This window comes from Prionailurus viverrinus, chromosome A1 (assembly GCF_022837055.1).
Source record: "Prionailurus viverrinus isolate Anna chromosome A1, UM_Priviv_1.0, whole genome shotgun sequence".
Lineage (NCBI taxonomy): Eukaryota > Metazoa > Chordata > Mammalia > Carnivora > Felidae > Prionailurus > Prionailurus viverrinus.
Genome location: NC_062561.1, coordinates 210,718,113 through 210,741,988, shown reverse-complemented (window position 1 = coordinate 210,741,988; position 23,876 = coordinate 210,718,113). Strand labels below are relative to the sequence as shown.

The 23,876-nt window shown below is 38.2% G+C and overlaps 1 protein-coding gene across 1 annotated transcript in view; it reads right to left on the bottom strand.

Annotated features, from left to right (window-relative positions):
- Positions 1 to 23,761, bottom strand: part of NUP155 (nucleoporin 155) — a 72,227-nt gene extending 48,466 nt beyond the window's left edge. Inside the window, exons 1-10 of the mRNA XM_047867500.1 lie at positions 23,250 to 23,761; positions 20,030 to 20,167; positions 16,585 to 16,681; positions 13,658 to 13,728; positions 7,657 to 7,749; positions 6,732 to 6,898; positions 4,081 to 4,186; positions 3,011 to 3,084; positions 2,143 to 2,234; positions 363 to 460 (exon numbers count right to left, since the gene is read on the bottom strand). Of these exons, the coding sequence (XP_047723456.1) occupies positions 363 to 460; positions 2,143 to 2,234; positions 3,011 to 3,084; positions 4,081 to 4,186; positions 6,732 to 6,898; positions 7,657 to 7,749; positions 13,658 to 13,728; positions 16,585 to 16,681; positions 20,030 to 20,167; positions 23,250 to 23,406 (1,093 nt within the window). The 5' untranslated portion in view covers positions 23,407 to 23,761. The remainder of the gene's footprint in view (positions 1 to 362; positions 461 to 2,142; positions 2,235 to 3,010; positions 3,085 to 4,080; positions 4,187 to 6,731; positions 6,899 to 7,656; positions 7,750 to 13,657; positions 13,729 to 16,584; positions 16,682 to 20,029; positions 20,168 to 23,249) is intronic.
- Positions 23,762 to 23,876: the final 115 nt, after the last annotated feature.

Sequence of the window (23,876 nt, the reverse complement as noted above, 5' to 3'; positions counted from 1 at the left end):
TCCTCATGTGTAATATGACCCGAAGTAGATTTCTAAGAAGCTGTCACTTGGAATTGACAGGTGAATCAACACATTTTAGTAGAAAGAATCTGCAATTTTAAGCCAAGGGAGTCCTTGTTCCTATTCAGGCTCCGTCACTGAATATTAGCCACTTTACTTTTTAGGCCTAGCTTTACATCTATAAAATGAGGAGAAAGAACCAGGGAAAAATTTCTAATTTTCAAAATCTTTAACTTTATGAGTTATTAATATTGCTTGATAATTAATACACAAGTAAAAATATATTTCTAATAATAATTTTCCAAATCTGAAGATTATCAAGTCCTAACAGCAATAGCAGACATATGAATTAAACAACATACCTGCATGTGTGACTGCCAATAACTGACAATCCAGCGATTCAGAATTTTCAATCACTGCTATTTGAACAATTGGCTTAAAAACAGAACGATCTATGGTCCTACAAGAAAGGAAAAAAACTAAAGTTTATTTTTAAAATGGTCTACTAAATATCTAAATATGCTAAAATAAGACTAACTTCTTAGAAAATTAATACAACAGCAGCAAGCGCCAGCAAAAACCCCTGAATATGAGTTTACATTAATATTGTTACAAGTAACTCTTTTCTGAAAGATCATAAAAGACTAATTCCATTGGGTAAATGGTTAATGAGGAATAAGGGGTTCTCAGAGCATCAAATTATCATTATAAAGATTACCACTAATTAAAAAGAAGGAAAAATGAAACTTTATAACAGAGAGACCTGGTAAACAGCACCTTAGCCAAGTATTCCATAGTGCAAAAACTGGTAATAGGTACCTACTGATGTAACACTACAAGGAGTTCACATCATCTATGTAACACTGGCCAAAAAAAAAAAAAATTGTCTATTTTTTTAATCTAATGACAATGAAAAAGACAAATACAGAAAATGAGATATTCTACAAATAAGACTCCAGCACCCCACCAAATGTAGGGAAAAAGAAAGACAGTGAGACATCTGTTCTATGTCAATAAGACAAATGACCAATGTAATTCATGGGCTCTGACTGAATCCGGAGAAAAATGAAAAGAAAAACTGTTACGAAAGATTTCTGGGACTGTTAAGTAATTTAATATGAACTGTATAATTACAAGATAGTATCACAAAATTATTAATTATTTTAGGTGTGGAATTGGTATTGTGCTTATATAAGAGACTTGGGAAATGAAGGTTGAAGGATGTAAGGAGGAAAGTCATGTCAAGTCATGTCTGCAAGTTACTTTCAAGTAGTTCATAAGAAAGAAAGTCAGCAAACAAGGGAAAATGGTTAACAACTGTTAAATTTGGATAAAGGGTGTATCAGTTTTTACCATGCTGCTCTTCTAATTTTTCTGGGATTTGAAAACAATTCCAAAAAAAAAAAAAAAAAAGTCGGGAGCCGAAAAAGGAAAAACTTTGTTTTAGATGGTCTGCCTTGAGAATTTTTTTTGTCACTGAAAAGCAAAGAAAACATTGATTTTTCACTAGGATATCTCAATGCAGCAATGACCCAAGCACACAGAAAACTGACGCTGAAAATTTGAGGCCTTTGTTGTAAGAATTTTCGCACTTGAGCTAAATTAGTTGTGATACATGTAAATCATAGTGTATAGTGTCTGAAGACTTGGCTGAAGCCTTGATTCTAGTATTTATTGAGGAGTCACACTTCAGATAAATCATCACACTATTAGTTTTAGTTTCCTCAAGAATACAATGTAGACAATACGACTGTAAAGTTCGTGTATTCCCAAAGGGTACTTGTGTCAATTATCAGACCAGCTAATCTTATACAACGCAGGCCTGTTAAAAGGTTGGAGTGTTTACAAGTGGGGAACTTTGAGGCATGTCGTTTCTTAGTCATAACTCCTGTAATTGCCTGTACAGACAACCTAAACATGTCAAACTGTACTTTACACTGTAAAACCAGTCTGCCTTGTTTCAAACCATCCAACATCAGAATTAAGAGTCTTTCTCTAGCAGCTCAGAGCCTCCAATGTCATCTCCTTCAGCATTCCTGATCTTTTAGAGATATTTTGAAGAGAAAAGAATCTTAGTATGCTGTACACAAATAGCTTAACTATGCCTGTAAATGAAATGTCTGACAATAAATTACATATTACCTAGCAATGTTTCCAGCAGCAGAGACAATAGAATTCTGCGAAACTGAGGCAACTCTGCTCATTCCTTGTCCATCGTGGCCCAAATCATAAACCTGTGAATAAAAAATTGTACCCACTTAGGGGTGCCTGGGTGGCGTAGTCGGTTAAGCGTCCGACTTCAGCCAGGTCACGATCTCGCGGTGTGTGAGTTCGAGCCCCGCGTCGGGCTTTGGGCTGATGGCTCAGAGCCTGGAGCCTGTTTCCGATTCTGTGTCTCCCTCTCTCTCTGCCCCTCCCCCGTTCATGCTCTGCCTCTCTCTGTCCCAAAAATAAATAAAAACGTTGAAAAAAAATTAAAAAAAAAAAAAATTGTACCCACTTAAACATAACTATAACCCATGTGTACTTTACAAAATAATCTTTTAAGTAATATTTTATTGAAGAGACTCCTCCTTTTCAGGGATCCTTTAATTGTGGCACTTCAATCAGATTTGGTAACATTCAGAGATTTAAAATTTCACAATAAAGGGACCCTGAGAAGTAGTTTTTTTTAAAGAATTTTTTTTAACGTTTATTGATTTTAGAGACACAGAGAGAGACAGAGCCTGAGCAGGGGAGGGGCAGAGAGAGAGGGAGACACAGAATCGGAAGCAGGCTCCAGGCTCTGAGCTGTCAGTACAGAGCCTGACGTGGGGCTCGAACTCACAAACCATGAGATCATGACCTGAAGTCAGATGCTTAACTGACTGAGCCACCCAGGCACCCCGAGAAGTAGTTTTTTAAAAAAGCACACAGCCTATAGGAAAAGGCTAAGAGTAACTGAATCTCCTTCTTAAAAACAGGGATATTCTTCCCCCCACTTAAATGGCGGTGTAATATTAATACTTACCTGTATTACTCCTTTCTCAGATCGTGTATATAAAATATTTCTAGAATTATCAATTGCAATTTGAAGAATAGGATCTATAAGACAAAAAAAACTCTACATTATTCTTCATTATTTCTTCATTCAACATTTAATGACTGTTTACTATATGCTAGAAACACAGGAATAATTATACTCAGTGTGTTCAAGAAACTTCCAGTTTAGTTTAATGAATCACTGTGTGAAGGGAAAAAGTTTAAAACTTCAGTCACAATGTTTTTTGAATGTATTTATCTTATCTCACTAGTTTTTAATTATTTCACCGGCCTAAATCTCTAATTCTATTAAAAACTCAGATATATTCATTTACTCGTATTCAATTTGTTCTAGACAGACAAAACATGTATTGGTTTCAGTACATACAGCTGTTTTAGACCCATGCTCTGTAATGCTACATTCATAGGAACTTGGGAATAAAACCAACACTGTCTATTTTATAATCTCTTCTTCCTTTAAACCCCTTATGAATATATGCCAAATGTTATTTAATAAGACAAACTTTCAGTTAAGAATGAGAATTTCTGGGGGCGCCTGGGTGGCGCAGTCGGTTAAGCGTCCGACTTCAGCCAGGTCACGATCTCGCGGTCCGTGAGTTCGAGCCCCGCGTCGGGCTCTGGGCTGATGGCTCAGAGCCTGGAGCCTGTTTCAGATTCTGTGTCTCCCTCTCTCTCTGCCCCTCCCTCGTTCATGCTCTGTCTCTCTCTGTCCCAAAAATAAATAAACGTTGAAAAAAAAATTCTTTAAAAAAAAAAAAAAGAAGAATGAGAATTTCTGGGGGCACCTGGGTGGCTCAGTCAGTTTAGTGCCCAACTCTTGATCTGGGCTCAGGTCATAATGTCATCGTTTGTGAGTCTGAGCCCTAAGTCAGGCACAAGTGCAGAACCTGCTTGGGATTCTCTGTCTCTGTCTCTGCTCCCCCAGCCCCAAAATAAATAAGCATTAAAAAAAAAAAAAAGGAATTTCTGAAGAAAACGGTGAAGTCAACAATCTGTTAAAAAAAACTGTGTTTGCCAAATTTATTGTTTTCTACTTACCATCTTCTGAGAATGTAAACTGTAGCAATGAAGGAACAAGGAAAGAAAGTGCACTCTTTGAGTGGTTTATTTTCCGACATCTTTGGCTAAACCAACCTGCTTCTGCCTTAAAAGAAAAAATTGAAAGAAGGAAGACCTGTAAATGTAGGTACACCCATCAAAGCAACTACCGTATACTCATGTGTACAAAAATCCTCAAACGGTAATGAAATACCAACAACTGTCAATGAGACATACTATTCAGAATATTGTTTAGTCCTTTAATTAAAAACAGAAAATGTAGTTAGCCAAAATCATATCACTGCTCTCAATGAAATCAGCTATTTCAAAACCTCACAGTGCTGTTAATACATTCATATTTTAGTTATCTTAAAAATTCTTTTATTTAAAAGCAGTAAAGCAAGGGCACATGGGTGGCTCGGTAGGTTAAGCATCCAACTTCAGGTCAGGTCATGATTTCAGGGCTTGTGGGTTTAAGCCCTGCGTCGGGCTCTGTGCCAACAGCTCAGAGCCCGGAGCCTGCTTCAGATTCTGTACTTCCCCCTCTCTCTGCCCCTCCCCACCCCTTTCAAAAATAAATATTTAAAAATAGGGGCGCCTGGGTGGCTTAGTTGGTTAAGCATCCAACTTCAGCTCAGGTCATGATCTCACAGTGTGTGAGTTCGAGACCCGCATCAGGCTCTGGGCTGACAGCTCGGAGCCTGGAGACTGCTTCGCATTCTGTGTCTCCCTCTCTCCCTGCCCCTCCCATGCTCATGCTCTCTCTCAAAAATAAATAAATGTTAAAAAAAATTTTTTTATTTTAAATAAATAAAAAATAAAAGTAGTAAAGCAAATAAGTGCAGTTTATAAGAGCTCAAAGAACACAGGAGAGAGGTACCTGTATCATCTATTCCCACTTCAGCTAAAAAGAAATTTTAACAACAGCAGCCATCACAATCACAATCTACAGAGTACTTCTCAATGACTGACTTTTGCCATACAAAATTTTTTTTTTTACTATTTATTTATTTTTTTTTTTAAAAATTTTTTTTTTCAACGTTTATTTATTTTTGGGACAGAGAGAGACAGAGCATGAACGGGGGAGGGGCAGAGAGAGAGGGAGACACAGAATTGGAAACAGGCTCCAGGCTCCGAGCCATCAGCCCAGAGCCTGACACGGGGCTCGAACTCACGGACCGTGAGATCGTGACCCGGCTGAAGTTGGACGCTTAACCGACTGCGCCACCCAGGCGCCCCTACTATTTATTTTTGAGAGGGGGAGACAGAGTGCAAGCAGGGGAGGGTAGAGAAAGAGGGAGACACAGAATCCAAAGCAGGCTCCAGGCTCTGAGCTGTCCACACAGAGCCCGATGCAGGGCTCAAACTCTTGAACCACGAGATCATGATCCGCGCCCAAGTCAGACACTCAACCAACTGAGCCACCCAGGTGCCCCTCCCTACTTTTTTGATAATGAACAAAGCCAAGAGAAAATGGGTAAGAGATACTATGTAATATAAAAAACACAGCTGACCGGGGTTGTTGCCCTAGCTCTGCCACTAATTATGTGACTCTAAGAATGTTACTTTATCAGTTCCCTAACATTTACCTTATGAAAAAGGCAGTAATACAATAGGGATAAGACATAAAGGGGCATTTCAGAGTAGAGAAAACATACATGACCAAAAATACATGAAAAGATCCTCCCTCAACTCAACCAGGAAAAAAAAAAAATTCCCTCTAATCACATCGGCCAAAATTAGTAAATTTGTTAATAGTAGCATTAGTGGGGGGTGGTGGTGGGGTACATTCACAGAAGCCTGCTAAGAGTCTAAAACTCTTAGAGGGCAATATGAAAACATGAATACAATTTTAAATGCATATACTCTATAACCCAACATTAGAATTAAAAGTCTCTAAACAAAAAAGTATCTACACATATACAAAGGAGGGCTGCAAAAGCATTATTTGTGAAGAGAGAAACTGAAAACCTAGAAGTCCATCAAGAAAGGATTTGCTAAGGGGCGCCTGGGTGGCTCAGTCAGTTAAGCATCTGACTCTTGATTTTGGCTCAGGTCATGATCTCACAGTTCGTGAATTCGAGCCCAAATTCAGGCTGCACTGACAGCACAGAGCCTGCTTGGGATTCTCTCTCTCTCCCTCCCTCCCTCTTTTTCAAAATAAATTTTAAAAAACTAAAAAAAAAAAAAAAACTGTTAAGTAAACAATTCACATCCATTTTACAGACAAATATGCAGTAATCACAAAGCAACAATTTAGTGAGAAGCCAATTATGTAACAGTAAGTAATAACCTAAGTAAAAGCATACATACAGAAAAGTACATTATGTAATTGTATACGTGTGTGTGTGTGTGTGTGTGTATATATATAGACATACATAAATATATAGCTATACTTACAATTATCAGTGGATCATTTTCTAAAAAAATAATATTCAGAACTGATAATGCTATTTATTTCTAGAAGAGAGGACTGGGTTTCATAGGCATGGTATAGTCATGGAAGACTATGGTTTTAACTATATGTATGAATACTTTCTCTAAGAATTTATTAGTATGCTTATATAATTAGAAAACAAAAGCAAAATCTATCCCTAAAAATGAAAAAAATCAAGAGAGACAAAAAAATTGTTTATAAATGCTAGACTTACTTGGTATGCTACTTCGTATAAACAGCCGTCCTTTCCAGCCAAGAAAATTCTGCCATTATCAGTGGAAGTTATTGTTAAAAGATAAGTATTATCAGTGGGAAGAGAATATAAGGGATCTGGAAGCAACTGCATTCCACCACACATACTGTCATTAAGAACTCCAGAACCTATTTTTTTTTAAAGAAAGAACACAGGAATCAGCTTATGAGCTTGTTTAAAGTTTGAGACAATCACTGCATTATCTTCAGAATTGTTATTTTTACTGAATTCTTATTGATCTATCCGAAAGCTTGTAGAACATAATTTTTAAATTACTGCAAAAAGTCTGATACAATTTATTCAAGTTAAATAGAACCTATAATTATGTACATACATAAAAAATTTATAACATATAAGTTTAATATATGTAACATTATACAACATCAAAAACTCTCCCAAATTATTAAATTTTACAAACAAGCCTAAGGATGTGATAGTAATAATCATTAATTTGAGTCACTGAAATTCAGCATTTCACCCAGGTTGCCACAATGCAAAAGAAACCACTGAATGTACTAGTAATAAACCAAGGTCTTCTTATGTTAAAGGAAAGAACGTACGTTTCGGTATTGTGTGTGTTAAAATAGCTATTCAAAAAACTAGAAACGAAGAAATTGAAAGCACTACTGGAAAAACTCGCTAGTGTCAATTGTTTCTCTTTTACTACCATTTTATATTGTACATTTAAGGAGTGTACGTTAATAGGGTAAACATATTCAAAATACTTGTTTGGTGAAGCTACTAACCTGAAAGGTACCATCCCTGTGGGGAAACATTATTTTGCTATGAGCAAATAGTCTGGAAAGTTAACTTAGTCAAAAAATTAGCTTTTAATTAAACTGGCTAACATGCTTATTTTAAAAATACCACATATGGATTGCTATACCTGTTTGTAAATTAGCATAGCTAAGTCCAAGAATCACTATATCCACAGGGGTTGCCAAAACCAGCAGGTGCCGTACATGAGGTTGAAAGATGCCTAAGATAGAGGAGACATGGGTTAGGGATTATTCCAAAAAACTCCACTTACACTATTTAAGCACTAATAGACCATGGTTTTACCATTACATCCACATCCACTATCTAAGCATTAATAGACTAATGACTTTATCATTAAAATGAACTAGTGATTAAATAGTATATGAAGGGGACACCTGGCTGGCTCAGTGGGTAAAGGATGCGACTCTTGATCCTGAGGTCGTGAATTCAAGCCCCACATTGGGTGTGGAGCCTACTTAAAAAAAAAAAACAAAAATCATTTAAATAGTATATGAAATGTCTGAACTCACTTTAATTTGATGTTAAAATATTACTACCTATGATCATTTAAATAAGTAAATAGTAATACAAAAAAGAACCATATTAAAAAAGAAACACTTCAGGGGCACCTGGTTGGCTCAGTCAGTTAGTTAAGCGATAGACTCTTGGTTTCAGCTCAGGTCATGATCTCACGGTTCTTTTTTTTTTTTTTTTTTTTAACGTTTATTTTTATTTTTGAGAGACCGAGCATGAGTGGGCAGGGGGAAGGGGCAGGAGAGAGAGGGAGACACAGAATCTGAAGCAGGCTCTAGGCTCAGAGCTGTCAGCACAGAACCTGACGTGAGGCTTGAACCCACAAACCATGAGATCATAACCTGAGCCGAAGTCAGATGCTTAACTGAGTGAATGACCCAGGAACCCCATGATCTCATGGTTCTTGAGACTGAAGCCCACATCATGCCCCACACTAACAGCAAGGAGCCTGCTTGGGATTCTCTCTCTCCCTCTTTCTCTAACCTACCACTCCTCTCGTGCAAGCTCTCTCTCTCTCAAAAAAAATAAACTTTAAAAAAATAAAAGAAGCACTTCAGTATTTAATGCCATTTCAAATCAGCATTACATGGTGCACCTGAGTGGCTCAGTCAGGTAAGAGTCCGACTCTTGATCTCAGCTCAAGTCATGATCTCACAGTTTGTGAGTTCAAGCCCCATGCTGGGCTATGCACTGAAAGTGCGGAGACTGCTTGGGATTCTCTCTCTCCCTCCTTCTCTGGCCTCCCCGCTCCCCACTGCATGCATGCACATGTGCTCTCTCTCAAAATAAATTTTAAAGGGGCACCTAGGTGGCTTGGTCGGTTATGCGTCCGACTTCGGCTCAGGTCATGATCTCACAGTCCGTGAGTTCGAGCCCCGCATCGGGCTCTCTGCTGACAGCTCAGAGCCTGGAGCCTGTTTCAGATTCTGTGTCTCCCTCTCTCTCTGCCCCTCCCCTGTTCATGTTCTGTCTCTCTCTGTCTCAAAAATAAATAAACGTTAAAAAAATATTTTTTTAAATAAAAAAAATTAAAAAAATTAAAAAAAACAAAATAAATTTTAAAAACTGTATTAAAAAAAAAACTTTTAATTCCAAAATCAGAATGGCATAAAATAGTCTGTTTATTAAAATATAAAGCTTTCTATTTGTACACCCACATTCATAGCAGCATAATTCACAGTACCTATAAAGTGGAAGCAATCCAAGTGTCCACTAACAGATGAATAGATAAACAAAATGTGGTCTACATATACAATAAAATAGAATAGGATCCAGTCTTTAAAAAGGAAATTCAGACACATACTGTAACAGGAATGAATCTTAAGATCATTATAAGTGAAATAAACCAGTCGCAAAGAAAAAATACCATATAATTCCACTTATGTCAGATGCCTATAGTCAAATTCATAGAAACAGATATGAGTTCATATATTAAATGAGTTTCCCAGATGAATTTATATATCAAAATCAGATAATTTATAGTTTCAGAGGGGACATTACCAAGTGCAAGCTTTTTTTAAAATTCATGCTAAGGTACTGTTTAACTTTATTTTCTTTTTATGGTATTAACATTAAGAAATGCGTACAGGCACGAGATGACACGTCATGTTACAATGTCCAAAAACAGTGCCTTACTGATAGGAATAAAAGGAAATATATCTTATGTTACAATTATGGACATCTCTTCATGTATATACCTTTGGCCTGCTTAAGGGTATATAATGCCACAGAAAGTACCAAACTTTTACTTTCACTGATGAACACTGAGGGGTACAAAAGTCAGCTTTGTGTATCAAGCTTCCAGTCAGTTAAGCTGAAGGCACAGATCTTCTACCTAATGAACTCAAAATATACCTGATATTTCATGAAAAATTGACTTAAAAAGCCTAAACTTTATGAAAACTTATGTTTTCCTTAATAGAAGCCTTAGCTCAAAGTATTCAGTCACCAGGCGATGCCAAAGAAGTCATCTTTGATTACACAAACTCTAGTGAAGTAGGAATTCTATGGATGATGGAGCTGGTTTACGACTTTGAGTAGAGAAAGGTAAGGAAAGTAGTATCTTGTCAAATGATGTCATCTTCTCTAAATCTCTCATCATTTATTCAAGTATTTTGCAACAGAAAATGGTAGAAATGGAAGCCATCTCCCTTCAGGATGCAGCAAGGTTAAATGACTGACATTTCTTCCTTTTGTCAACCTTCACTTCTTATCTATAAAGTACATTATCTTATTAGCACTTTTTAGAAATTAACATAAGTTGTTTAGGTCTGTGAACCAGTTCCAAATTTCACTACTTTTGAATGAAAAAGTTTTAAGGTTTTGAAAAAGTTTTGAAAGAAAAAGTGTAATACTTGTGCACAAATATAAGCACTTAAGATCCTTTGCTAACCCATCTGCTTTTGCTGCTTTGATGAAGAAACTCAAAAGAACCATACATAACTCACTGCACTTTTACAAAGGCATGCTTTGGCACTGAAAATTTGGCCAATGGTACCTTCAACTTCTAAGGCAACTTCAATGACAGTATGAATTGGTACCTTTTCAAGAGATGTTGGTTCAGAAACAAAAATACAAAGCTCTTCTCTTCTACTGAAAAGTCCACTGGCTTTCCAGAAGTAATTGACTACGGGTGTCTGGGTAGCTCAGTCAGTTAAGCATCCAACTCTTGCTTTTGACTCAGGTCACGATCCCAGGGTTGTGGGAATGATCCCCGTATTGGGCTCGCACAAAGCATGGAGCCTGCTTAATAGTCTCTCTCTCCCTCCCTCTCCACCTGCCCCTCCCCTGTCGCTTGCGCACTCTCTAAATCAATAGACATAATTGACTACATTTGAGGTAGGAGGTTTACTGTATTCAAAACACAAAGAAAGACCATTCCAAGAATAACTTCCAGGAAGGAGTTTACATATGATTTGACTTTGGTGGCAGTCCCACTGGGTCATACAGATGACGTAAATTGACTCATAACCACTAATCACTCACAATCACTATAATGAAAAATGTCCAAAAGCCATAAGCTCTTTCAGGTAAGTTACCTCCCAAGAAGAGGAGATTGAAACTAGACAACTATCTGAATCTTTCAATACATGAGAAATGCATCCCTGAACTCAAAAAATGACTAAACCTTGTCAATTTGTAGACAAAAACCTGCAAATGCTAAAAATCACTGAAAAATTCCTGTTTTATTCAAACAATCATAAAATTGAAACATGTATTCATACTCTTCTTGCTTACACAGAATTCACCAATAAAGCAAACTCGTGCCAAAAAGCCTGACTTAGAAAACAATGACTTTAGGGGCGCCTGGGTGGCTCAGTCGGTTAAGCATCCGACTTCGGCTCAGGTCATGATCTCTCAGTCCGTGAGTTCGAGCCCCGCGTCGGGCTCTGTGCTGACAGCTCAGAGCCTGGAGCCTGTTTCAGATTCTGTGTCTCCCTCTCTCTGACCCTCCCCTGTTCATGCTCTGTCTCTCCCTGTTTCAAAAATAAATGAAACATTAAAAAAAAATAATAAAAAAAGAAAACAATGACTTTAACTTCAAAAATATTTATTTATTTATTTATTTATTTATTTAGAGAGAAAGCATGTGTGCATGTGGGGGAGGGGGAGAGAGAGAGGGAGAGAATCCCAAGCAGGCTATGCACTGTCAGCACAGAGCCTGACGAGGGGTTCAATCCCACAAACTGTGACATCATGACCTAAGCTGAAATCAAGAGCCGGACGTTTAACCAACTGAGTCACCCAGATGCCCCAAGAATAGTATTTTCTTGCAAAAGGCAAAGTAATATATGGACTTCGTCCGCTTTAACATTACATTCCAGAGTCAAAATTTTCAGTACTTACTGACAGAAAAGCCAGAATTGTTTCATTATCAAAGATAACACCTTTGTTGCCATATCAAAGACTATGCCATAATTTTAATTTTGCACTGAAGTTTACATTTGAGTAGTACAAAATTTTAGTATTTATCTTAGATGGACAATTTATGTTTTACAATAGAGGGCAGGGACAGTCGTTGACTGTTATTATGAATAAACTTTTAAATGAAGAAAAGAGAGATACATATCTCAGGGTTGAGAATACTTTGAGGTTCTATGTTAAGGAAATAAGTTTATAATATAATCACATAAACTGTTTAAGACTACATGTCTGTACCATGTGAATTATAATTTCAAAACAGTTGTGACCTCAAAATTTTATTCAGGCATTACAAACAATTTTGTCTACTATTTCCCATTGTAGTAAGATTTCTCATATATCAAAAAAAAATCTATATTAAATTTAAATCAATCCATTATTTTGTCATTAGCTCTGATAAAAAATCTGTATAATGAAGTTGAAACTGTTAAATTAAACACCACTTCTCATTTCTTTAAGATTTATTCTGAATTCTCTTTTCATTTCCATTGGACATCAAGACTAAAAAAAAAAAAAAAAAAATGCAGAGATGGGGCGCCTGCGTGGCTCAATCAGTTAAATGTTCAACTCTTGATTTCAGCTCAGGTCATGATCTCATGGTGGTGAGATCAAGCCCCTTGTGGGGCTCTGTGCTGGGTGCAGAGCCTGCTAAGAGTCTCTCTCTCTCTCTCTCTCCTTCTGCCCCTCCTCTGAGTGTGCTCTGGCAATCAGTCTCTCTCTCACTCTCAAGAAGGAAAAAAGACCCACAAAAAGAAAACAAACCAAAAACATAGAGACAAAAATGGTTTTTAACATTAAATTTACTAACTGATGAAAAATGTATAATGCAAAAAACTTTAGGTACATCATCAAAGAGTAACAAAAAATAAGCAAGATAAAATGCAGAAATTATAGTTTAACAATTTTATTTAAAAATTTTTTCTTTTATTTTTTTTTTAATGTTTACTTATTTTTGAAGGAGAGAGAGAGAGACAGACAGAGCATGAGCCAGGAGAGGGCAGAGAGAGGAGGCACAGAATCCAACGCAGGCTCCAGGCTCTGAGCTGTTAGCACAGAGCCCGACGCGGGGCTCAAACCCACAAACCACAAGATCATGATCTGAGCTAAAGTCGGACACTTAACCAACGGAGCTACCCAGGCGTCCCTAAAAAAATTTTTTTAAGTTTATTTAGTTATTTTGAGAGAGAGACAGACAGACAGACAAACAGCAGGGGTGGGGCAGAGAGAGAGGGAGGGAAAATCTCAAGCAGACTCTGCATTACCAGCACAGAGCCAGATACAGGGCTTAAACTCATGAACCATGAGATCATGACGTGAGCCAAAACCAAGAGTTGCATGCTCAACCAACTGAGCCACACAGGTACCTCCCCTGTCCCCACAAAATTTTTTAAGTAAGCTCTACACCCAGGATGGGGCTTGAACTCATGACCCTGAGATCAAGAGTCACATGCTCTACCAACTGAGCCAGTTAGGTGCCCCAATTTAATAATTTTAAAGACAGATTCATTTCTACCATAAAGTGAGTAAACTATTAAATATTCCTAATCACTTTCTATGTTTCTACTTAGAATTCAGAACAAATATTTGATAAAAATTTCAACTACTTAAAATGTGTTGTTACTCAGTTCTAAACCATTATATACAAACATTAGCATTACATTTTTATTTCTTACCAGCTTTTGGTTTCACAAGCCCCACAGCAAGAATAGTCTCACTAAGTCCATCAAAATAGGCAAGGTCTCCTCTGTCAAACGGTAAAGAAAAACATGTTATACATACACAGAAAACAAAGTTTTATCCTAAAATATTCTTTAAGACTACAGGATGTAGTGAAAAATAAGCCAGCAAACAAAACTGTTTCAGTTCCAAGATTCAGGCACACAGGCCTGTCTAAAGCTAAGCATAAACCAGGCAAACAGAGACAGCTGCTCCCCATTCCAAACTTCTCCTCAGCCAGGCTGCAAATCTCAAGTAATAGCAGTTCTGCTGGGTTAAGACCCTCTCAGAAGAACAGACTCACAGGAAAAGCCTATGGCTGAGGGTGGACAGAAACACTGAGAAAAAGTCTCTAGGAACCCAACCTACATTCTAAGTGCAAAGTAATTCTAAGGAATTTGAAACCTGTGGTCCACTGAGGGTAACCAGAGCAATAACAAAACCAAACTCAACTCAACTCTTGACTTGGAAAAAGTTAACTTTCCCCGAAATAAAGACCTACTTGATAGGCCCTAGCAAAAAAAGAGACATACCCATATCTTAGGATGGATAAACACTACTTACTACAGTGTCCACTGTCCTACACATGGCATCTGGCTTAAAAATAAACACATGAGACACAAAAAAGCACAGGAAAAAAAAGCCTGTCAAGAAACAAAGAAATCAACAGAAATGGACTCAGCTAGGAGACAGATGTCTGAACTATAAGACAGGAAATTTAAAATAAATGATTATCATATAGGTATTAATGAAAAAAGGGGACAATATAAATAAGCAAATAAGGAATTTCAGCAGAGAGATGAAAATTACAAGAAATAAGTGAAAATGTTAGAAATAAAAAGCACAGCATAGAGAAAGACCATCTTGTAAGAACTTTTTAAGTAGACTTGACATACTTAACAAAAGAATCCATGAACTTGAATTTGGGTCAACAGCAATTGTCCAAATTGAAACAAACAAAAAGAATGGAGAAACAAAAACAGAACAAAGTATCCAAAATCTGTTTTGAATAACATCAAACAATCTATCGGAAGTGTAAAAATCTCAGAAGGGAGAGGAAGAGAATGGGGCAGAACAAATATTTGAAGATAATCACTGAAAAATTTCCAAAAATGAAAGACATCAAACCAAAGATCCAAGAAACTCAGAGAACACCAAGTAGGATAAATATGCCCGGGGGGGGGTGGGGGGGGAGGGATATTCACATACATATATACATATATATGTATACATGTATATGTGTGTGTATATATATATACACACACACATATACATGTATACATATGTATCATATATATGTGGATCATATCTGGATCATATATACATGATCCAGACCTTGAAAAAAATTTCTGGTTGTCCTGAAAAGAGCCAAGCAAACAGAAAGAAAACTCCTAAATGGCCACATATGTGGACCAGGTTTTCCCATTTCCCCATGCTGTGAAAACTGGCACAACCTCCAGAAACTAAGACCAATACTGGGGATGTTAGGTGTTTCAGAACAATGAATTGAAAAAGATTACGTTCCTATTATCCATGTGGTATTAGGATTTATAATAAAAAGCTAATGGAATAATTGAAATGAAAACTAACATTTTTGCAGAATTGAATTTGTGAACTAAAGATTTATATACCGAGGATTTGTGCCTTGATTTTTTTCAGTAAGCACACTGTTCAAATAATTTTTCTTTAAATAAGTTCTAGTTTGAACACGGTAAGGTTGGAGTGTATATTCCATGAGGACAGGAGCTACACTTACCACATTCAATATTGTTCCTAGCACAAAAGAGTGTCTGATACATAATAAATTCAACATTTTATTACATGGATACATTACATGTTGATGGAAATACAGAAATTTTCATTAAAGAGAAATCCTTTTTAAGGAAATTATCCTTACATTTGTCTATAACATAATTTTTTTGTGTGTTTGTTTTTCTAAACAGATCCACACCTAAATCAAGTTGTTTTATTCCTTAGTATCAAAACAACTATGTTACAATAATAAAAGCAACTGAAGTTCAGGGTATATGAAGAAAAATCACAACCATACATCACTGCTATTAGAACTATATAACAGTTCAACCATAAAAAATAGCTATGAAAAGTTCTAAATGAAAAAAAAATCAGAGAACAAAAATATTTTTATTTAAGCTACAAGTTCTCATTTAGTATCACTTTAATTCAGTGATAGTGTGTGTGTGTGTGTGTGTGTGTGTGTGCACGTGTGTGCATTCCTAACAGGTGCTTTAATTACCCAAGGGCAAGAGAAACAACTACAAGGGCCTTCCTCTGGTTATCCCACTAATCCCCTAAAGACATTATGAGAGAGAAATGGTAGTAAGCCAAAATTTATCTTCAAAAAGCCAGAGTGAGATAACCAGATCAATAAACTATTTTAGCAAAAATGTCTTGAGCTGTCACTCAGATTACTATATACACTCAAATTACACATGGCCAACCTCATGGAATAAAACTGTTTAGCCACTTCAATGAATTAAGAGCCTCCCAATTCATAAAAATGCATCAAAAATACAGGTCTTTAAAGATGTCAAACCATCTCTCAAAAAACTACTAACAGATTATCTTATTGGAAGATAAGAGCTTGGAAACTAAACCCCTGCTACTCAGAGTGGTACTTAGACTGGCAGCATCACTGGGAGGTTGTTACAAATGCAGACTCTCGAGGCTCACTCAGAAGTACTATAACAGTATCCGCACTTTTAACCTCATTCTCAGGTGATCAGTATGCATAATGAGAAGCACTGACCCAGATGTTAGCTGAATGAAAAATAAACCAGGCAGCTTCTGATGAGTAGAATACTAGCTGCCATTAAGATAATCTAACTTCTAATCATGCTAAAGCAAACCAGCATTAAATACATACCCATCTTCATAGTTCCACATGAATATGTCACTGTCAATTGTGAGCCAAGCTCTGCTGATAGGAGGGAACACACCCATCATGCAGTTACACTGCATATCTGAAGTAGTGTGGATGTAAGGCAAAAAGATCTCAATCTTCTCTTTCTTAAGCTTATTTTGAAAGATTTTGATTTAAAATTTATGATTAAAAAATCATGATCTGTCCCCTTTTTAATAGAAAAAGCAATAAAGGGTGCCTCGGTAGCTCAGTCCATTAAGTGTCTGACTTCAGCTCAGGTCATGATCTCAGGGTTCATGAATTCGAGCCCCACATCAGGCTCTGTGCTGACAGCTCAGAGCCTGGAGCCTGCTTCGGATTCTGTCTCCTTCTCTCTCTGCCCCTCCCCCACTCATGCTCTGTCTCTCAAAAATGAATAAACATTAAAAAAATTTTTTAAAAAGAAGAAAAAGCAAATAAAATATCTTGATTTCTAATGAGTTTAAAGACATAGTGTATGACAGAAATAAACCTGCAATTTACAATTCCTAAATAATGCCATTTGACCACTTAAAATGTATTTTAAAGGACAAATATAATGTTTTTACCATTATTAAAGACGAATATTGATCATGAATAACACCATTAAATTTTGACATGAAAAAACTGTTCTACTGGACCACTTTCTCCCAACTGCATAAGAGCAAGAGTGATAAAAAAAAAAAAAAAACATAAGGCATGCTAAAGTTAGGCCAGGTGACAATTTGCAAGCTTCTTATATATAGTGCAATTGAAAAATAGACGAAGAATTATATTATGTAATCATAAGATGAGGAAAAAATTGTGAAATAAAATAATTTCTTAATTAAATGATAATTTTTTGCATGGTATTATCAGAAGACTAAAGAATATTAAGAGGGGCGCCTGGGTGGCACAGTCGGTTAAGCGTCCGACTTCAGCCAGGTCACGATCTCGCGGTCCGTGAGTTCGAGCCCCGTGTCGGGCTCTGGGCTGATGGCTCAGAGCCTGGAGCCTGTTTCCGATTCTGTGTCTCCCTCTCTCTCTGCCCCTCGCCCGTTCATGCTCTGTCTCTCTCTGTCCCAAAAATAAATAAAAAACGTTGAAAAAAAAAATTAAAAAAAAAAAAAAAAAAAGAATATTAAGAAACTGGGCGCCTGGGTGGCTTGGTCGGTTAAGCATCCAACTTCGGCTCAGGTCATGATCTCATGGTCCGTGAGTTCGAGCCCCGCGTCGGGCTCTGTGCTGACTGCTCAGAGCCTGGAGCCTGTTTCAGATTCTGTGTCTCTCTCTCTCTCTGCCTCTCCCCCGTTCATGCTCTGTCTCTGTCTCAAAAATAAATAAACGTTTAAAAAAAATTTAAAAAAAAAAGAATATTAAGAAACTAAGAAAAGATAGAGTATGGGATAAGAAGTGTTGTATATTTAATAACGTTATTTTACAAAGTCTCAGAGAAATACTGAAAAGTTTAGGAAAAATATTAGATTCTACTAGTTTTTCTATTTATAACTATTTTCTTAATTTTCCATTTCCTTTATTTTTCTAAAGCAGACTGTACTGAAATTTGAAACACTTTTCCTTTAAATAGTTTAATATATTTTTAAAAGTCTCAGATTAAATTTTATTTTATTAAAAAAATTTTTTTAAATGTTTTTATTTATTTTTGAGACAGAGAGAGACAGAGCATGAATGGGGGAGGGTCAGAGAGAGAGGGAGACACAGAATCGGAAGCAGGCTCCAGGCTCTGAGCTGTCAGCACAGAGCCTGACGCGGGGCTTGAACTCACGGACCATGAGATCATGACCTGAAGTCGGACGCTTAACCGACTGAGCCACCTAGGTGCCCCTCAGATTAAATTTTAGCATATCATCTTAATGTCTATATTATGAGAGCTATAGATTGATACAGAAGCTTCCTAACAAATAACTATAAATCTTTTTTTTAATGTTTATTTAATTTTGAGAGAGAGAGAGAGAGAGAGAGAGAGAGAGAGAGAAAACACAGGAGTGGGGGAGTGGCAGACAGAGAGGAAGATACAAAGCAGGCTCCAGGCTCTGAGCTGTCAACACAGAGCCCAATGCATGGCTTGAACCCACTAACGATGAGATCATAACCTGAGCCAAAGTTGGCCCCCCAACCGACTGAGCTACCTAGGCGCCCTGCAAATAACTATAAATCTAATGCCTTTATAGGGTATGCCATACTTTAAAAGAATCAGATGAGATCTTTTTTTAGAGGGTAAGAAAACTCCTCTAGCAATTCAGTCTATGAAGATTCCATTAGTGTTTCATTCTTATTGTGATCCTTAGAAATGCAACCACTTATAATTTTAATTCTTTCTTAAGATTTTTTTTTTAAGTTTATCTTATTTATTTTGAGAGAGAAGGTGAGTGTGAGCAGGGTAGAGGCAGAGAGAGAGAAAGAGAGAGGAGAGAGAGAGAGAGGAGAGGGAGAGAGAGAGAGAGAGGGAGAGAAGGAGAGAAGGAGAGAGGGAGAGGGGGAGAGAAGGAGAGAGGGAGAGGGGGAGAGGGGGGGAGGGGGAGATGGGGGGAGGGGGAGAGGGAAGGAGAGAGAGAGAATGAATCCCAAGCAGACTCCGTGCACTCAGCACTGCGCCTGATGCAGGGCTCCATCTCATAAACTATGAGATTATGACCTGAGCTGAAACCAAGAGTCAGACGCTTAACCAACTGAGCCACTCAGGTAGCCCTAAACCTTAATTCTAAGATACCATTAAGTGCCAAACCATACCAAAAACTTTTGGGGATGGGCAAAAAGAAGCACATGGCAGTTTTTGTTTGTTTTTAAACATTTTTAGAACAACATCCCAGTTTTAAAGTGTTAAAATATGAGAAAAAATAAAAATGAAAATCAGGAGTCTTCAAGCTAAAATGGGGTAAAAAGGCTTCCTTGGATAGCACTTAACTGGAAAGTACTACCTTGCAATAATATCATTCAAAAATGCAGAATTCCTTGTAAATGATTCACTCTCTTCAATGTCCAAGAACAATTAAGATGTGATTCAATTTTCAACACTCAATTTTATATGATATTTTCTAGGCACATGGCAAACTACTGACATACTTAAAATGTTTTTTATTAAATTTTTTTTTCAACGTTTTTTATTTATTTTTGGGACAGAGAGAGACAGAGCATGAACGGGGGAGGGGCAGAGAGAGAGGGAGACACAGAATCGGAAACAAGCTCTAGGCTCCGAGCCATCAGCCCAGAGCCTGACACGGGGCTCGAACTCACGGATCGTGAGATCGTGACCTGGCTGAAGTCGAACGCTTAACCGACTGAGCCACCCAGGCGCCCCTTAAAATGTTTTTTAAATAAAACTCTTAAATGAACTTACATACAACACACCAATTAAACACAAAGCAAGAATTAGAATAAGAATACTAATTTTTAAAAATTTTAGGGAGTTAAAAACAAGGTAAAAGGATACGTCCAAACTGTTCAACAAGTTCAGGTGGGAGAGGAACCCTTCGGATAGAACTGATCTCTGGAAGGTTGGGTACCGACAGCAAACCAGGTCCTTGTAGAGGATAATCCATATCTGACATGCCGGAAACAGTGGGATTATCTACAAGTAATAAAACAAAGCATTTATTAAAATAATATACTGAACATCAACTGGGCATATCGAAGCACTGCAAGCTACAAAAAAAATTGTGTATCTGATAGTTATAAAGGTATATAGAAGGGGCACCCAGGTGGCTCAGTCAGTTGAGCGTTTGACTTTGGTTCAGATCGTGATCTCATGGTTCAAGGGTTCGAGCCCCGCATCGGGCTCTGTGCTGACAGCTCAGAGCCTGGAGCCTGCATCAGATTCTATGTCTCCCTCTCTCTCTCTGCCTCTCCCCCACTCACACTCTCTCTCAAAAATAAATCAACATTAAAAAAATAGAAAATAAAGTAATTCTGACCCAATACAAAAGAGGCCTGAGAAAATCCAGTGTTAAAAGAGGGCTAATTACTGGTTTCAGCACTAACCAGTTATCCTTCACAAAGACTTACTCTGTAAGTAAGGATATATTTAGTTCAATAATTTAGTTTCTTTCTATTATTTTACTAATCTGAAATGGGAAAATATTTATAAAACTACTTTGTGACTGTCAAATGAAACAACCGTGAACAAAAAAAAAATATTGATGGGGGAAATAGCTATTTCCTTTCCCACTTCAATATTAATAGATTAAAACAATCCTTGTGTTTTTGTTAGACCACCCCTCCCACACCAATAAGATAAATACATATGATGCCACACAAGCAGTATTTTATTGGGGGAAACCACAGACTGGTCTATAAAGTGTTCTCACTTGGCAACCTTTCTCTTGCTTTAAGACGCAGACAACTAAGGGCAGGAGTGGGCTGATCTATTTCCTATGCCTTGAACAGGGAGGTATTCTTTAGATCTCATGACCTTTTTATCCAGGCACCTTTCCAGGCTCTAAGTATAAAGATATTGGGGAAAACTGACATATAAAAGAAATTCTAGGGGTACCTGGGTGGCTTAGTAGGTTAAGCATCTAGCTCTTGATTTTGGCACAGGTCATCTCACGATTGGTGAGCCTGACTTTAGGCTCCAAGGTGTCATCATGGATCCTGCTTGGGATTCTCTCTCTGTCCCTCCCTAGCCCACGCTCTCTCTTTCTCTCAAAATAAATAAATAAACAACAAAAAAAGAAATTCTAAATGTATTATGGAAATTTAAAATATATGAGAGAGAAAAATGCAATCAATTCCTATGTACCGATTGATTACCCAGCTTCAATATTACTAATAATATGTCCAATCAGGTTTCATTTATATCCCTAGCTACTCCTTCTCTAATGGATTTCTTTAATGCTTATTTTTGAAAGAAACTGAGAGACAGCACAAGCAAGGGAATGGCAGAGAGAGACAGAGACACAGAATCCAAAGCAGGGTCCAGGCTCTCAGCTGTCAGCACAAAGCCCAACGGCAGGGAGCTCACAAACCATGAGATCATGACATGATTTGAAGTCGGACGCTTAACGAACTGAGCCACCCAGGTGCCCCTCTAATGAATTTTTTTGAAGGAAATCCCAGACATCCCATTTAATCTTAAAACATACTAATTTTCACAGGATATTGCTAAGTGGAAATGTTAAATATTAACAGGACATGATAAATGGCAGGGGGAACACAAAGGATGGAATTAATAACTCAAGTGAGGATGTGAATGGTTAAGAAACCCCTCACAAAGGAAGTGATACTTAACGAACTTTGGAGGAATGTCAAGCAAAGAAGAAAATTCCAGATGCGAAGTAAATGATGACATAAAAGCATCCTGAAGAAAGGGCTTCTTATGAAAAACATGTTAAATTCTGTGTCACTGGAACAAAGCTGAGAAGATTAGGTTGAAGAGGTATGTGTAAAGGTGGATAGAATCGATTGGGGTCAGATAAGAGTACACGAATGTATCCACTGTTTTTACATCTTGGTTTTCAAACCTGAGGAGGTCAAAGAGAGTAATGCTCTTCAAGATGAGTGTTGCTAATAGGCCACTCAGTTCTTAGAAGACAAGCTCACCGGTAAGTAGCAGTCAGGAACAGTACTAAATTTGTTCTGTTTCTATCTTTTCTCTGACTACAAGCCTACTCAACGATTTTTTTTTAATTTATTTTTAACGTTTATTTATTTTTGAGACAGAGAGACACAGAGCATGAATGGGGGAGGGTCAGAGAGAGGGAGACACAGAATCTGAAACAGGCTCCAGGCTCTGAGCCATCAGCCCAGAGCCTGACGCGGGGCTCGAACTCGCAGACCGCGAGATCGTGACCTGGCTGAAGTAGGACGCCTAACCGACTGCGCCACCCAGGCGCCCCTCAACGATTTTTATAAATTGTCAGAAGTGTCGTTTAGGTTTCCATTGCAGATTGTCCTTGTTATTTTACCTTGGTTATTGCTTACCCCAAATCTTGTCCCTATCTTACTTACACTTCTCTGCTTTTCTCCCATATCCGTCTCCCATATCCGTCAAAAAAAGGGGTCACTTTTTTTTTAGCAACTTATGTAATTCTATATGCCTTGAGGAGCCTAGTCATAATTTAAAATCATTAAAATGTTTTCCAGTCACCTCTCTTTTGTTGACACATACACTGCCTTACCCTCCCTGTCCATCATCACTGCTAATATCCCCATTCTCTTCCTTTATTCCAGCGGTAGTTCTTTCTAACAACCTTCATATTAAGACTTTATATTACACTAACTCTACAGGTAATAAAGAATATCTTTGAGAAAGATGGTAAATTTTCAAATTAATTTCATTTGCTCGTCTGATTTACTCTAATGTTAATAGGAGGAATTAACAAGAATGAGACTTAGATCAGGTGATCCTACTCATCTGGCCTCTGTGATGAACACTTGGAGGCAGTGAGCAGCTCATTAAGGTTGGGGTCTTTCCCTCTGCTTCAGATGGCAGAGTGCTCGTCACTCCTACCCTCTCAAATATCGGCAGTGAAGTGAGGAAGAAAATAAACTGAAAACAGGCTCTTTTTGCTCTTCAAAATGTAGCAAACAGGGCCCCAAATCTCAAAACGTCTTCGCCGAGTCCACCCTGGGGATAAGGACCTAGTTAGGAATTCAGGCGAGTCCTTCCGGCTGAGAAAGCAGTTACCACCAAATGGGCACTGATCACTCACTTGGGGCAGGCACCATGAGAAGCTCGGAAAGGTCCGGGTACATGCGGTCTTCTTGCAACTGACGGTCGATGAGCCGTCCTGCATTTTCCAGAGCTTCCTGCAGGGCTGAGGCCGACGTGGAGGCCGGCATCACCGAGCCCAGTAAAGAAGACGGCATGTCGAAGTTCGGAGACACCAGCGTCCGGAAATAGTTAAGAACCAAGGAGAAAGGAGAGAAAACCCAAGACCCTAACTCAGACCCGCAGCTTAGGGCGCGCGCGCCAAACGAGCGCCTCGGCGCCTCTGCATGACGCACTTCCGGTTCGTCGGGAGGGGAATTTGAAGGCCTTGTTTTGCCGACTCCGAGAAGAAGTTGAAAGGGCTGGACGTTAGGGGCGGAGCGAGTGGGGGGTGGGGTGGAGCGGGCACTTCCCTGGGCGTCGCTGGAGGTTTGGCAGGTTGGGGAGTAGGAAATTCGTCTAGGTTGTATGGGGAAGGAAGGAAAGGAGGGGAAAGGGAAAGGGCTGGGAAAGGACAGGGCTGGGAGGGGTGGGGAGGGGTGGGGAGGGGTGGGGAGGGGGAAGGGAGCGGGTATCGGGTAAGTGGGAGCTGGGTAGTGCGTGGCAGCGCAGACTGCTTCGGCTCGGG